Below are 16257 nucleotides of genomic sequence, written 5' to 3' on the forward strand. Positions count from 1 at the left end.
TAAAATTTACCTTTTAAAAAAAATGTTTATTTTTGAGAGAGAGAGCACACGCATGCATGGACGAGGGGGGACAGGGAGAGGGGGACAAAGGATCCAAAGTTGGCTCCACACTGACAGCAGAGAGCCCAACACAGGGCTCGAACTCACAAGCTGTGAGATCATGACCTGAGCTGAAGTCAGACAACCACTTAACCGACTGAGCCACCCAGGCACCCCTAAAATTTGCCATTTAATCATACAATTCTGTGACATCAAACACATTGACATTGTTGTGTAACCATCACTGCCATCCATCTCCAGAACTTTTTCATCTTCCCAAAGTGGAACTCTACCCATTAAACACTAACTTCCCCTTTTCCCCTGCCTCCAGCCCCTGGCAACCACCATTTTACTTTCTGTCTCTAAGAATTTGACTATTTTAGATATTTCGTGTAAGTGGGACCATACGATATCTGTCCTTTGGGTCAGGTTTATTTCACTTGTCTCAAAGCTTATCTTTGTTGTAGCCTGTATCAATTTCATTCCTTTTTAGGGCTGAATAACATTCCATTATATTTATACATCATGTTTTGCTTATTTATCCATCTATCAATGGCCATTTGGATTGTTTCCACTTTTTGCCTATTGCAAATAATGCTGTATGTACATTGGAATACAAATACCTGTTTAAGTCCCTGTTTTCAGTCCCTTTGGGTGTATACCTAGAACTGGAATTGCTAGATCATAGGGCAGTTCTGTGTTTGATTTTTGGAGGAGCTGCCACAGTTTTCCACAGCAGCTGCACCATTCTACAAACATTCCCACTTCACATCTTCAATGCCTGTCATCCTCTGGTTTTTCAACAGTAGCCATCCCAATGGGCATGACGTCCCAGGAGATTTTGACGTGTAGGTGAGACCAGAGACAGAACTTCCTCTTGGGGAGGGAGGGATACTAGGTGAGGGTTCATGGGCATAACCGCACCCTTGATCCTGACTCCTTTCTGGCCTCTCCTCTACAGGTGCCTGGCTGCAACAAATCATGCAATGAGCCATGCCCCGCCCCGGACACCCCCGCCCATCATCTGGGCCCCCACGCCTGGGACCCTGGGAGCGGCCAACAGAGCTATGCCTGGAGACTTTTGATGAGCCATCCCAACCCCCACCAAGCCGCCGCACCCGCAGGCCAGACCCCAAGGACCCTGGCCACCATGGGCCTGAGAGCCTTACCTTCATTTCCGGCTCTGCTGAGGCTGCTGCTGAGCCCCCGGCCTGTTGCCTGCTCTGGCGACCCTGGGTGTGGGACTGGTGCCGGGCTGCCTTCTGCTTCCGCCGATGCCGGAATTGCCTCCAGCGTTGCGGGGCTTGCGTGCGGGGTGGCAGCCCCTGCTTGTCTGCTGGGGACTCCCCTGAGAGGGCTACTGACACCAACTGGTCCAAAGAACACAATGGAGTGCCCCCCAGTCCCGACCGCGCACCTCCTGGTCAGCGGGATGGCCAACGGCTCAAGTCAACCATGGGTAGCAGTTTCAGCTACCCTGACGTCAAGCTCAAAGGCATCCCTGTATATCCCTACCGCAGTGCCACCTCCCCAGCCCCTGATGCGGACTCCTGCTGCAAGGAGCCACTGGCCGAGCCCCCACCCATGCGGCACAGCCTGCCTAGCACCCTTGCCAGCAGCCCCCGTGGCTCTGAAGAGTACTACTCCTTCCACGAGTCAGACCTGGATCTGCCCGAGATAGGAAGCGGCTCCATGTCCAGCCGAGAGATCGATGTGCTCATCTTCAAGAAGCTGACAGAGCTGTTCAGTGTGCACCAGATCGACGAGCTGGCCAAGTGCACATCAGACACTGTGTTCCTGGAGAAGACCAGTAAAATCTCGGACCTTATCAGCAGCATCACCCAAGACTACCACCTGGATGAGCAGGATGCCGAGGGCCGCCTGGTTCGTGGTATCATTCGCATCAGTACCCGCAAAAGCCGCACCCGCCCGCAGACCACAGAGGGGCGCTCCACACGGGGTGCTGCCCCTGCTGCCGCCCCTGACAGTGGCCATGAGACCATGGTGGGCTCAGGGCTCAGCCAGGATGGTAGGTGGAGCTCCACATGGCTGAGGGGCAGAGCAGAGGAGGTGCTGACCAAGGGAGGGCTGCGCTGGGGTCTGGGGCCACTGTGGGTCCACCCTTCAGCCAGTCGCTGCTCTTCCTCCTTTTCCTTCCTTTTCTGAACTCCTCTGCATCCCCTAAGAGGCTCCTTCTGTCCCCTGCTACCACCTGCCAGAGTAACTTGCAGGCCTAACCTGGTTAAGAGGACCCAGGAGCCCATTATGAATTTGGACCTTTGCCCTAACCAAAACCCCTACCTACCCACCACCGCACAGATGCGTGTGTACACGCACACACACTGCCTGTGTCTTTGTTTTAAACACTGTTTCTCTGACCCAGCCAAGGGGTAGGTGACCCCTCCTTCATCGGGCTGGGAGCTGGTGGGGGCTAGGGTTAAAAGGATGTGATAATGACTACTGCCCCCTCCTGTTCCCTCCCTAGAACTCACAGTGCAGATCTCCCAGGAGACCACTGCAGATGCCATCGCCAGGAAGCTGAGGCCTTATGGAGCCCCAGGTTTGGTCCTGACCTGACTAGTACAGAGGACAACTGCCCTACAGTCCCCTCTGGCAAACCCCCTCCATTCTCCCCTCTCAGCTTCCTCCTGGGGTGGGTGGGCATGGGATCAGAAAGGGACCAGAAGCCCGAGCAGCCAGACCCCACCCCAATCCTGCAGGCTGGCTTAAAGGGTTCACTTGGGAGACATTCAGGGGGCTGTCCCTGAACGCAGGGTTCAGAAGCTGCATCTAAGCCCATATCACTGGGGAGGACAGTGAAGGGGTGGGGGGGGAGGGGGTGCTATCCACTGGTGCTGAAAAGGCACTCTACCCTGTGTGCTACTACTGTTTTGTTGGTCTTCACCAGCCCCCGGGAGTGAGGTCATTACCCATTTACAGACAGCAAGTCTGGGGCTCAGGGAGGTCAAGAAGCCGAGTGGGTCACCCAGCCAGGATCAGACTGACCCAAGCTCAAGTCCTACTCTGCTCCTTCTCAGCAGGCTTTTCCCTGTCCCTGGGACCTAGATGAGCTCCTTCCCCTCTCTGAGCCTGTTTCCTCTTTCCTTCTCAGGATACCCAGCCAGCCACGACTCGTCCTTCCAGGGCACAGACACAGATTCATCAGGAGCACCACTGCTCCAGGTGTACTGCTAACCCCAACCAGGCCCAGTGGTGGCAACCCCTTCTGGGAGTATAGCCCACAGCATGAAGAGGGGAAGCAGGACCCCCTTTGGAGGAAGCTGGACCATGAGATCAGAAGCAGTGGCCACCGTGGCTCCTCCTGCCTCAGCTGACTGGTTCCTGGACCATGTGCATTTCACTGGGCCACTGTGCCCATATCCCCCTGGATCCCCTGCTGGCCTGACCCCTGCCTGGGCCTGCTCCTTCCTGCCCCTGGTCTTCAGGCAGCCTCGGTCATGGAAAGCAAAGACTTCGAAATTACATTCTGGGATTGAATCCTCTCTCTATCCCCTTAACATATACCCCATAACCAAACATGCCAACCTCCCTCTCCCCGTGATGGGGAGGGAGAGGGTGACAGCTCAAAGAAGCTTATTTTAATGGATTGGGTTAGGGAGCAGGCAGGGCCTGTCTGGAATTCTGTGGGCCGTGCCCACTCCACATTATGTTCTATTGTTTCTTGGCTGATGGTGTTCTGGATGCTAACACAACCACAGTTGCAAGGACAAAGGTAACAGAAGACGGCCTGGTCATCTCAGCAGATACTGTCCTTTCTGTTCAATCTGCTTGGCCGCTGCACAAGAGACATGATAGGGTGCCCAGCCTGCCTCAGTGTTGTGGGGCAGTCATAAGGCTAAAATGATACCAAGAATGTCTACCTGTCAGGTTTCCCCAATAAAGAAGCAGTTTCTGTACCTAAGGAAGGTCTAACAAGTGCTTTGTCATTGTTGAGGGATTCTTTTAGGTAGGCCTAGCCACCCCCACCTCCCCCGCTGCCCAGTTCACTGCCCATCCCTGCAGTTTCCCCAAATCCCTGAGGATAGGTCAGCCCCCACCCAGCCTCCAACTTGCAGTTCGGCTCCCTCTACCTCTTCCTGGTTCTGACAGCACTGTGGTCCACTGGGATCTTCTGGACCTTCCCAACAACCCTGGAATGGGGTCATCCTTTCATGGACCAAGAGGCTGGGGCTCAGAGGGTTCAAGGAACTTGGCCACATGACAAGTAACTGTGGCTCTCAACCTGGAAGCTGGCCTCTTGGCAGTTTTGCCCCAAAGTTAGCAAGCTGACCTGCTTGGGGTAGAAGTAGGGTCCCCTTGTTTGGACATCAGAGCCCAGCTGGGTCCAGAAGGATCCTACTTAGCTACTCTTCACACACAGGAGTGTCTTAGTCCTCTCAGCAATGAGGAGAAAGCAGACCCACCAGCCCATTCTTGACTGAACAAGATAGACATCCAGGATCCACCTCACCCCCCACAGCATCTTATTATCTCACAGGCACCTTGTGTCAAGCGACAACTAGGCAAACTATCCAGCTCCCTATCAAATATACAAAATGGAGATGGTCCCCTTGGGGACTGTGACCACAAGGCCCCAGTACCAGTGACAAGACTGTCCCCTTTCCTTCAGCTCTGCTATCTCATCCAGGTCAAGGCCTCTCCAAGATTGAGAATGTCCACAGTGAGAAACTGTCTTAGAGATGAAAACGGAATCAACTCCAGTGGGTCTTAAATTCTGCTGAGTCATGGGCCCCTTTAAGAATATGACACGTATTCTGATCCCTGTATCCAGAAAAACTCACCTTTGCTCAGTCACAGACTAAAAGCCTTGTTTTAATTTTCCCTCTAAGTAATGAGAAACAGCCCCAGAGAGGTGTAAGGACTTGCTCTAGGTCACATGGCAGAAGCTGGGCTAAAAGCCAAGCCCCCAGCACCAGCAATAAGAGGCCTGTCCCCCAGGGAAAGACCAGAGGGAAGAGAAAACAGGTGGAGTAAATAGTTTTAATGTGTAACAGTAGGCCAACTGGGGAAGATAAGACACCCCCCACAAGGCCCCAGCCCTTCTCCCATGATGCCCTGGGACCAGTAGGAAAAGGTGGATGGCTGGGGCTCAGCCCCAAGAGTTCAGGGAGGCATATACGGGCTAGTTGAATTTGGCCTTGGAAAAATCCATCTCCGGATGCTGATCCATGAACCTGGGGAAGGAAAGTAGGAAGAAGGTAAATCAGACCGTCCCTCTCCCGGAAACTTAGCCCCTTTCTCCCAACCTCCCACGTCAGGTCTAATTTCTTTAGAACCCTGAGCAACTTGGAGCCAGGCCAGGCAAGCGGTGGAGCCTCAGGGTTTTCCTATAGATGGCAATGACCGCTTGTGTTCTCCCTTCCTACCCTGAGGTGGCCTTGCCCTCAAGATGACCTCAGAAAGTGATTAGAGTAAGCAAGCTGAGGCTATCAATCCATAAACCTGGCTGGCTCATTCTGGAAGGAGAAGGGCGGCCCCTGTGTCCTGCTCAGTGACCCACTCACTGCTGTCACCCAGGCCTAGACCCAACACCCACCTCCCCCCCCAGAACTACCCCCCCCACCCCCCAAGCCTCCATCTCTGCATTGCTCACTTCTTCAGAATCTCCTGCTTTTTCTGCTCATCCGAGGTGGGCAGCCCCATAGACTTCTGCCTCTGGTCGTACATCATCTTTTCCACCATGCTGCGGGTCTCACTGTCCAGGTCTGACAGCTGAGGGCAGGCAGTGACAAAGATGGGTGAAGCTCTGGGGCCACCTAGGCCCTCACCTCCTAGCTGAGGCCCAACACAACCAGCTAAGGCTCACCTTGGAGTTCTCAGGGTTGATCTTCTTGGTATTGATCTCAGGATCAGTGGATACCAAACGGCTCCACCACTCCATCTTGTTGATCTGTGAGGAGGGGAACCACCGGGAGATGGGAGGTAGCTCACTCTGTACCCTAGGAACCACCCCACAACCTTTCCAAAACCCAACTCTCTCCTCTATCCTGTACCTGGGACCCACAAAGCCCTGTGCGGGGACCTAGGGTGCAGATGGGCAAGACCTCTGCCATCCCCAGTGGCTTGGGAAGCAAATGGAGATGGTTACAAATCAGTGTCATCAGGGCAAAAATGAAGTGCAGAGGGAGCTATTCATCCAGGGTAGAGGGACAGAAGTTAGAGTGGCACCAGGACTAGGCCTGAGGGACACATGGTACACCAGATGAAAAAGCAAGAGAGGACATTCCAGTTGGGAGAAGCTAGTGCAAGGACATGGGAGAGGTGAGTGAAAGGCAGGTAGGCTGGGACAGGCCTGACATGCCATGGAAAGCTTTCCTTTGACTCATGGCACTTTACAGGGACTACATTTATTTACTGGTATCTGTGTTGCATCTGAGGGAATGAGGCAAGGCTTCCCGAAGGCAATTTTCTATGTTTTGCTCATTGCTCTCTCACCAGCACTTAAAACAGTGTCTGGCACATAGTACATACTCAGGTATTTGCTGCATTGAATGCATGTACAAACCTAATGTAAAACAAGATGCTTTGGTATCAAAGACTCAATCGTAACTCCATCCCTACCTACAGGTAGGAGCCTGGGCAAATCTGAACTGCCCTTTTCCTGATTCTAAAATAGGAATTTTAGATCGAACCATAAAAAAAAATTTTTCAAAAATTAAAAAAACGGGGGGGGGGGGTGCGCGGCACCTGGGTGGCTCAGTTGGTTGAGCGTCCAACTTTGGCTCAGGTCATGATCTCACAGCTCTTGAGTTCGAGCCCCATGCTGGGCTCTATGCAGACAGCTAAGAGCCTGGATCCTGCTTCAGATTCTGTCTCGGTCTCTCTCTCTGCCCCTCCCATGCTCACATGCTATCTCTCTCTCTCTCTCCCCCTTAAATATAGACGTAAAAACTTTTTTTTTTTAATAAAATAAAATGGGACAGACCTACATTGAAAGTCCTGTGCAGATTAAATGTGTCCACTAGGCCCCTGGCATGGTCCCTGAGTGAATGAGCAGACACCCTCCCTCCTTTCTCCATCAGGACTCAGACCAGGAGACCAGGCCGCTCACACCTTCTCCAGATGCACCGTCACCACCTTGCCGTCCTCAATGAGCCACGAGCTCTCCTCCACCTTCACCTCGTTGTAGAGCTCCCCGTCAATGATCGCTGGTTGCCCCTTGAGCCCCACCCGGAGGTGCCGCCGATGGATGTCCACCACCACATCCTTCCCCTTCAGCCGGAAGTTCACATGGAAGGGCAACGCCAGCTGCGTGGGGCAGGGGAGGTCAGCAGGAGCCCCAGGCTGGCTCCCTAACCTCCTAACCCGAGCCCCGGCCACTCACATCCAGCTCCGACAAGGTCTGGGTCCAGCGGTAATTGGGCAGGTCGGCCCCGTTGCCAAGGTTGGGCTTCAGTTTCCCTTTGTCTTTCTCATCCTCCTCCTCCTCGTCCTCCTCAGCCTCCTGCTCACAGTTGGGGTGCTCAGCTACTTACCTGACAGACAGACTGAACCCCGCTGAGCCAGGCCCAGGGATGGCACTGGGCATACAGCCGCAAAATGAAACAGACCTGGTCCCTGCCCACTCCAGGGCCCACTGGGAGCCAGAGATAAAAAAAATGGCTCTGATCTCTGAGACAAGCAGCATACCATGTGACAAAGGACACAGTTGGTGAACAGTGACAGTCAGAGATGGACCCATGGAACCTAGCTGGGGATCCAAGCCAAGGGACTTGGAAAGAAAGCCCAGCACAAAACAGAAGGTCACAAGGTGGCTATGAACAGGGTTCTAAAATAAAACCAGGCTGCCGAATGATCAATTTTCTTTTTCTGTGTCTGTGGGGCTGAGACTCCTACTGTCAGAGCAGAAACTCTGGAAAGACAAATGAATGCCCAAGCGTTGTTTGGGAAGCTGGACTTGAGAGGGAGGAGCCCCAGGGGCACATCCCCCACATATATCGCCGCAAAGGGCCAGGCTGGGCCCACAAACCCCAGCCCACCCAAATGATACCTGTCTAAGCACTGCGCTCTCTGGCTCTTAGGCTCTCCTGCCAAGGCTTTAAGACCAGTAGGTTTTTTTTAAACCCAATCCTGTGGTCCAATGTCTAGGAGTGGGATCTTGAAGGATGGGGAGGACCCCCAAAGCTGAGGGAAAGGGCATAGGGGAAAGCATCCGAGACATGGGGAAAGGCTACAGAGTCCCTAGAAGTTTCCAAGCCCCTGACTAGGCACCCCCAGTCCAACTCACCTGCTTCCCTGGTGAGCCAACGCTGCCATTCTTGAGCTGGGCCTCATGATTCTCTGCATCCTTTTTCTGTGGTGAAGGGCACAGCAGTTGGCAAGAGCATCCTCGCTGCCAGTGCTGATGGGGGTGCAGGGAGCCCACTCTTACCTGGTCAATCTCCAGCTGCAGCCTCTCTGCCTCCTCATCTGTCAGCTCCTTGATCTGGGGCCCAGAGGTATCTGACTTGGCCTCCTTGGCCAGCCTGGCTGCCCGTTCGGCCTTCTCCCGCCGCTCATTCTCCTGCCGAGATCTCTTCTCCCGCCGGGCCTTCTGCGCCAGCTGATTGTGGTGGTTGAAGGTCTGTGTGATGAGCTGGGGGAGGGACAGAAGGCGAGGAGGCACTGGGGCTGGGGCCAGTATCCCAAGGCCTGGAGTCCAGTCCCGCCTCTATCTGCTGGGTGCCTGGGCAAAGGCACTGCACGCAGAACCCAAGCTCCTCATCTATACAATGGGGGGGACACTGTACACACCTATCTCAGAACTCGAATGAACAGCTGCAAAGTACCTGGCACGATAAACAGTGGTTACTTAAAAAACACACAGTCTAGTGACTAAGAACACGACAGTGAAGCCAGACGGGCTGAGTTCTAACCCAAGCTGTCACACACTAGCTATTGTATTTTTGGCAAAGAACTTAACCTGTAAGAGCTTCAGACTCCTCACCTGTGAGGATGAATCCCTATACCTCACAGGGCTGTTGTGCAGACCCAATGGTAAGTGCTCAGAAGGTCCTTCCCTACAGAGCAGGGCTGTTATGAACAGAACTCCAGTCTCTGCCCAAGAGACCTTTCCTGAGCCTGCAGGCCTGCACTGACCTGCTTCCCTGACGGATCTCTTCCCCATACGTACCTGTCTCCAGGACAGCAGCAACTCAGCCAACACATCCAGAATCACCGCATTAGCAGGAAGCCAGAGAGAGCTTTCTTGAGGGAAAAGGCTAGACTCCTCCTCTCCTCAGCCCGAGAGCTATCAACGTCAAATCCTTCCTCTCCCACTGTGCCTTCCCAGAATGTTTCCAACCCACATCCTGCTAGCTGGTCTCCCTGCTGCCCAAGAGCTACCACAATACTACTGCCACTGTCACTAGCTGGCTGCGTGGCCTTGGACAAGTGAATGACTTTGACACTTTCTAAGCCCCAGTTTTCTCACCTGTCACAAGAATCGAATAGGACAAATGCTTACCAAGAGGCTGGCACGGTCCTTGCCACATCATAGCCACATACACAGTGTTAGCTTCCTAACACCCCTTGCCCGTCTGAGGCTAATCCAGTGTCAGCCGGTTAGGGGTGGGGACAAGTATGTTCTCCCCTATAAAAATACAATGGGAGAGATGGCCCACCTATTCATACCAATAGGTCTCAAGATGTGGTTCCCCACATCCGCAACACCACCATCACCCACAACTTGTTAGAAATGCTAAACCTCAGTCCCACCCCAGACCTACTGAATCAGACATTCCGGGTGGGGCTCGGCAGCCTGTCTTTCTAACAAGCCCTCCTGCCCAATTCTCAAGCAGACCCGACAGTCACACCTAGACTGGAGTTCCCGGACTACTCCTTCTACCTGTGTGACCGGAGGTCATCACTCTGTGCTTCTATGTCATTATTACCAAAAACAATCTTGCATAAGTTGTTCTTTGCCTAAAATGTCCTTGTCCCTACTCCCAGGTCACCTGGCAATCTCCTGTTCATCCTCCAGGATCAGCTCCAGTGTCTCTTCACCCTCAGCAGGCCCAGGAACATACCCAACTCAGGAAACCCACCTGTGTCTGTCCACACATCTGGAAGAGGCCTCGCGGGCACTCAGCACATGATCGGTGGTCAATTTACCACCTTCCAAACATCTCTGAGCCACAGCTGGATGGAAGGAGGGGTCTGCAAGAGCTGAGGGGCGTAGGTGGGGCTCAGGGTCACAAGTCACCCATGGGCTCCTAGACCTAGGTTCTACCAAATGCCCTGTGGCTTCTCATTCATTTGATGTCAGTTCCTCCGGCTACCCCCAAACTCCCAACCTCATGCCACATGGCAGTAGTTCTACACTCTACAAGGCTGAAGGGCACCAAAAGCATCCCCCAACCAAATAGGTTAACAAAATGGAGTGTGTGTGAAAGAGAAGGGAGTCACCTGAAGGCCATTGTGCTGTCAATAGAATCAGTCATGGGACAATTTCGCCAGCGAAGGCTGTTCCACCAAAGGGCCTTGGTCCCAAATCCCTAATCGGGAAGACCTTGAACTCAAGCCATTTGCCAACCAGTGGCCAAGGGGAGGCGGGAGCAGGGCCCTCCCCTCTCCCAGCTCCAGTGAATCATGTTACATCCCATTTGTCCTGTTCCTTCCTAGCTCCTGGAGGTTAGGTGAGGGCAGAGCTGAACCACCAGGCACAGCCAAGGCCAATCACAGCAGTCTCTGACCCCTCCTCCCAATCTCCTCCCACCAGCTTTACCCAGGCTCAACCCCAGGCAGAGACCCCTGGGGGTGTGGAGCCTACTCTATGGTGCCAACCAGGAGGCTGTCAGAGAGCCAAGCATCTGTTACTAGACACATCTTTGGGAACCACAGCCCAGCAGAGCAGGGAAGGATGAGAACAGCTGGGCTAATTCTACAAGACAGGCCCCAGGGGCACCTGGGTGGCTCAGTCGGTCGAGCTTCTGACTCTTGATTTCAGCTCATGATCTCACAGTCGTGGGATCAGTCTCCAAGGCAGACTCTGTACTGAGTGTGGAGCCTACTTGGGACTCTCCCTCCCTCTCTTTGCCCCTTCGCCGCGCATGCACAGGTACGTGCACACACTTGCATAAGCGCTCTCTCTCAAAATACAAATAAACATTTAAAAAAAAAAAAAGGAAGATGACAGGCCCCAGACTGTTAAGCGGGCAGACCTGAACACAGGCTTTCCCTGACCAAGGCTGGGTGATCGGGGAGTAAAGAGCGGTTCCCACCAGCCTGGCAAGAAGAGACACTGAGAGGTAGGAGATATTTAACCTTACCATGGCGAGGGTACCCTAAAACATCTGAAGGAGAAAACATATGCCTGTTCTAGAACTTCACATAAATTAAATCATTCAAGAAGTGCTCCTGTGCGTCTTCCTTTGAAAAGCTGAACGATATTCTATTAGATCCATCATATGCATATATGACACTATTCATCCATCAGTGGATGCTTGGATTGCTTCCACTTTTTGGTTCTCGTGCATAGTGCTGCTGGGAACACGGGTGTACAGATCTCTCAAGACCCTGCTTTCAATTCTTTTGGGTATGTACCCAGAAGTGGGATTGCTTTGGCTCCAACAGGTTCAGAAAAGGACCATGAACTTGATTCTCAAATGCCAGCCACTTCATCTACATTACCTCTTTTTATCCTCACAACAGCCCTATGAGATAAGGATTTAGACCCCCTTACAGCTGCGAAAAATGAGGCTCAGAGAAAACGTGATTTACCCAATGCCACACAGTGGTAAAGCAGGAAATGGAGGGGGAGACTGGAATTCCAACTCACGTCTACCTGATTCCAGAGCCTTTGCTCCTAACGGGTGCACTTAAAAGGTGGCCTGTACACAGTAGGCACTCAATACCCAGGAGTTACTGTGTTACACATGGAGACCAGGTGGGAAGGCTGGACAGGTTTCTGCCTGCCCGAGAGTCTGACCCACCTCCTGGGGAAGAGCTGAATCTAAGTGAACAAAGAGCCAAGGAGCATGACAAGGTCAAAGACAGGACCAGCAGACAACCATACATGGCAGCTACCATCACCCCCATACCTGTAAGACACCACTTCTTTATTCACCGCTCTCCCTTCTTCCAGCTATCTCTTAATCATCCTTCATACCTCAAGCACCGCTTCCTCACAGTCTTCCTTGAGCCCCCAACCTAGGGCAGTCCCCCATTTAATGTTCCTAGGGCTTCTGCCCGAACACCCACTTCTTCATTTATTAAGGGGTGGGGGCAGCATGCTACACTGTGAGATCCATGAAAACAAAGGCCAGTCGGGGCACCTGGGTGGCTCAGTCGGTTGAGCGTCCAACTTCGGCTCGGGTCACGATCTCACGGTCCGTGAGTTCTAGCCCCGTGTTGGGCTCTGGGCTGATGGCTCAGAGCCTGGAGCCTGCTTCCGATTCTGTGTCTCCCTCTCTCTCTGCCCCTCCCCCGTTCATGCTCTGTCTCTCTCTGTCTCAAAAATAAATAAACATTAAAAAAAATTTTTTTTAAAAAAAGAAAACAAAGGCCAGTCTGTATTCACCTATGTAATCCCAAAGGATCTGGCATAATACCTACCACAGACAAAGCATTAAGCGTTCAATAAATGTTCACTGAACGAATGAACAAATGCTATTATAAGGCAGTCTGGCCCGCAGAGAAACAGGAGGTGCTGGCGCTAACACAGAAAGAATATTTGAGCCAGAAGGGGTCCTACAGGTAAGTCCACCTTCTTCCACTTTGCAGACATGTAGACTGAAAGGACCAGAGAATTGGTGAGAAATCAACCAACCCACACAACTGGGCTGAGATTCCAGGACTCCCACTCTCAAGCCAGTGTGTCTATGACAGAGTAGCCTCACATCATCAAGACACAGTATAGCACATTCTAGCTTGTCAGATGCCTGACACCACAGGAAGCAGTTTGCAAAATGTCTCCCTCTTGTTACTATGTCTCTTTACGTGAAAACAGTATCGATGTCCTAAAAATCATTGTTCGGTGAGGTAACATTTTCACAACTTACCAATTTTCAAAAATATAATTACAAGCTAAAGTATCAGAAGGAAGTTCAAGGTCTCAGAGCCTGTACCACAAAATGCAATTCCCAAATCCATGAACTTTGGGTCACCGTATCTGGGAAGACTGGGATTGGTTGGCTTTAAGTTTTCCTGTATTTGTTTTCTAAGCTCAATTTCTAACATTTGCCCACTCTCACCACCAGGTAGGTAATTAGATAAAACTTCTTCAATGGAAAAGGAATCCAGCAGCATGCGGTCAAGGGCAGAAGACAGTTTTACAACAGACTCTGGTTCCAACGGTGGCTCTCTCACAACTTAGCTCAAGACTGAGGACAAAGGGCCAAACACCCTTGAGCCAATTTCCTCATTCGCAAAATGGGAATAGTAACACCTGTCCTTCTCAAACTGCTAAAGGATCACGGGAAATAGAGGCAGATAAAGCACCTGGCAAGGAAACGAGCTTCAATAAACGACAGCTTGCTTCCCGTCCCCAACTCTTCACCCTTGGCATTTTACTTCTGCTGAAGGCTATTATTACGCCAAAAGAAGACCAGGGGAGCTTTTCTTCTGAAGAGACAGAGCTTCCCACGGGACAGCAGGCCCCAACACTCACCTTCTCTGCCATCCCCTCTTCTCCTCCAACGAAAAAGTCTGTTTTGCGTCGAAGGAAGCTGAAGAAAGTATTCACAAGCTGAAAGACAGAAGGAGACTGCAGCTGTGGAGATGCCACAATGGGAGCCCCTTGACTGCACAGAAATCGGTTTCTTGTCCAGGAGGGATCTTGGGACTTGACTGTTTTACCCCAAGCCTCTCATCAGAGGAGACAGCCTCCCTAACAGGTCCTACCTTAGTCACTTCCACGAGGAAGCCTAACTTAACCTTATTTAGATTGCCTGAAAGGTAGATTTCTCATTTCTCCTGTCTATGGGTACATGGGTTTCATATTCCTTGTGGGTCTAGAAGGAGCCTAAGCATATAGAACACTCCTCTCAATCCAGGGCTTGAAACATCTAGGCCCAGCTTTCCTCTCCAGACAGTAAAAGTCCATCCAGACTGGCACTGGCTGAATTACTAGGGCAGAGACGGAAGGAGGGGAGTATATGAAGCCACTTCAGAGAAGTTTAAAACCAACTAACTCTGACTGGTACACCAGAGTATCCAAATGGTTTTAAGAATACAAGTTTGAAGATCAGACTGATACATATTAGCTCTGTCATCTTGGGGAAGTTTCTTAACTCTAAAACAGAAACAGCGGCAGGACCTATTTCTAGGGACCCTGTGAGGATCAAATGAGATAATGGAGGTGAGGGCCCTTAGTAGCGCCTGACCCAGAGCAAGAGACCTCCTATATTAAGCCATAGCTTTTTTTTTTTTTTAATGTTTATTTGAGAGAGAGACAGAGAGAGAGAGAGAGAGACAGAGACAGAGACAGAGTGTGAGTGGGGGAAGGGCAGAGAGAGGAGGAGACACAGAATCCGAAGTAGGCTCCAGGCTCTGAGCTGTCAGCACAGAGCCTGCAGACCAAGAGACCTCCTGCCAGAGTGAACTATGGCTTATTCTGTCTACATCCCCAAAGCTTGGCACCAGGCTCAGCGTATATGCTCAGTAAAACTTTTCCTGAATGAAATGATCTAACAGTGACCAAGAATTAGCACCTTAGCGCTTTTATCTGCCCAAAAGTTCTAGCATCAGATTTAGAACCACTCATATCTTCATGGTTTGAATTTCTACTTCTAGACACTTTTTTGATTCACTCAAAAATGAACTTGTTCCCAAATCTAACGTCAACAATTCAGGAGGATGAGGAAGGGAATCTTTCACACCTGCAAATTAGTAACTCTCTTCCCACCTCAAAAGGCTTAGGAGTCCTTGGTCTCCACAGGCACCTGGGTAAAAGAATGGGAATAGAAAGCTCAAAGAAAACTTGTTCCTAGTGAGACAAAGAATCAGCAATGGACTGTGGAAAGCACAATGGCCCAAGGAGTCTGGTCCTGTCTGGTCAGGAACCTGTTGGATGATTTTAGGCAAGTTCCTTTGGTTTCTTTACAGAATGAGAGTTCTGGAACCAATCTTGATAGGTTTTTCTATTTCTAACTTTCCACATTTTTGGCCCAAAACACCAACTCCAGAATCTGTAACAGTTGGTTCTTATCGTTCATATGCTATGTGTTATTATGCAGTCACTATGTATGAATTATGCTTTTGAAAAGTTTTAAGCTCCATCAGGGCAAGGACAGATTTCTGCTCACATCTATATGCCCAGGACCCAGTCTGGTGAGTGTCTGGCACACATCAATCACTCGAGAAGTATCTGAATGAACAAACCTGACTACTGAGAATTCCTTACTGTCCTTCGAGACTTTTCCTGTCCAACAAAGATTCGGAAATTAAAGGACTTGTAGCTCTATCTCAAAGACAAAGGAACTGAGGCTTGGAGACGTGGAAAGGTCCCTTGTAGGTAGGTGCTGGAAAAAACTGTGAACCCAGGCCTCCTACTCCCCATTCACGGCCTAAAGGGACCACGTGCTAACATCACCCCGCCCCACCTCCACCACCCCCCCCCCCCACACACACACACACATTCGCCAGCTCGGTCCAGGTCTTGGTAGATGCAAATCCCAACGTATAGGATGCTTCATCCTAAGAAATGCTCTTCGGGGGAGGCCATCAGACGGAAAACGAGGCCGGAAGCATGTATGAGACTGGGGGACGGGTTAAGGGAGAGGGCAGCGGGTTTTCCAGAACCGCGTTCGGAGACGCCGGAGTTGCTAAGACACGGAGTTGCTAGATACTAAGCGGGGCCGGGAGCCCAGGACAAAAACGAATGGGGCCCTAAGTGCCACGGGGAGGCCAGACCGGAAGCTGGGTCGCAGTGAGGACGTAGGAGGAATCCCAGGAACCCGCGAGGCCCAAGGGTGAATCTCGACCCCGGAAAACAGAGAAGTGGAGTAAGCGTGGCTAGGACCGCGCGGGTTGGCGAGCGCCTCAGGACCAGGCCAGGCCGACGCCGCGCGGGCCGTTACCTCCTGCACGCCGCCCTCGTGCTGCTGCGCCATGGCCAGCAACATGCCGTCGAACCGCTCCTCCTCCTGTTCTCCGCCCATCGCGCCTGCCTCTAGCCACGCTCCGAGTTCCCAGCTCCGCACTCGCGTCCCGCGTTCTCCCTGCTCTTTCGGGTCGCGTCCGGCCCAACGGCTCCAGTCGTCCGCCTTCCGCAGCGGA

At 51.9% G+C, this 16257-nt stretch overlaps 2 protein-coding genes across 2 annotated transcripts; one reads left to right on the forward strand and one right to left on the reverse strand.

Moving 5' to 3' along the window:
- The first annotated feature begins 1032 nt into the window (after positions 1–1032).
- On the forward strand, positions 1033–3939 carry KDF1 (keratinocyte differentiation factor 1). Its single transcript, XM_047084908.1, has 3 exons — positions 1033–2068; positions 2525–2599; positions 3152–3939. The coding sequence occupies exons 1-3, from the start codon at positions 1033–1035 to the stop codon at positions 3232–3234; spliced, it is 1194 nt and encodes a 397-aa protein (XP_046940864.1). The 3' UTR covers positions 3235–3939.
- Positions 3940–5026: 1087 nt separating this feature from the next.
- NUDC (nuclear distribution C, dynein complex regulator) lies at positions 5027–16257 on the reverse strand. Its single transcript, XM_047084502.1, has 9 exons — positions 16059–16257; positions 13649–13726; positions 8432–8635; positions 8288–8353; positions 7385–7504; positions 7114–7308; positions 5867–5950; positions 5654–5772; positions 5027–5234 (listed from the first exon to the last, which is right to left on the reverse strand). The coding sequence occupies exons 1-9, from the start codon at positions 16137–16139 to the stop codon at positions 5183–5185; spliced, it is 999 nt and encodes a 332-aa protein (XP_046940458.1). The 5' UTR covers positions 16140–16257; the 3' UTR covers positions 5027–5182.

Source organism: Lynx rufus, unplaced genomic scaffold (assembly GCF_022079265.1).
Source record: "Lynx rufus isolate CCGP_SWC_20201006 ecotype Redwood Valley unplaced genomic scaffold, mLynRuf1.p SCAF_2, whole genome shotgun sequence".
Classification (NCBI taxonomy): Eukaryota; Metazoa; Chordata; class Mammalia; order Carnivora; family Felidae; genus Lynx; species Lynx rufus.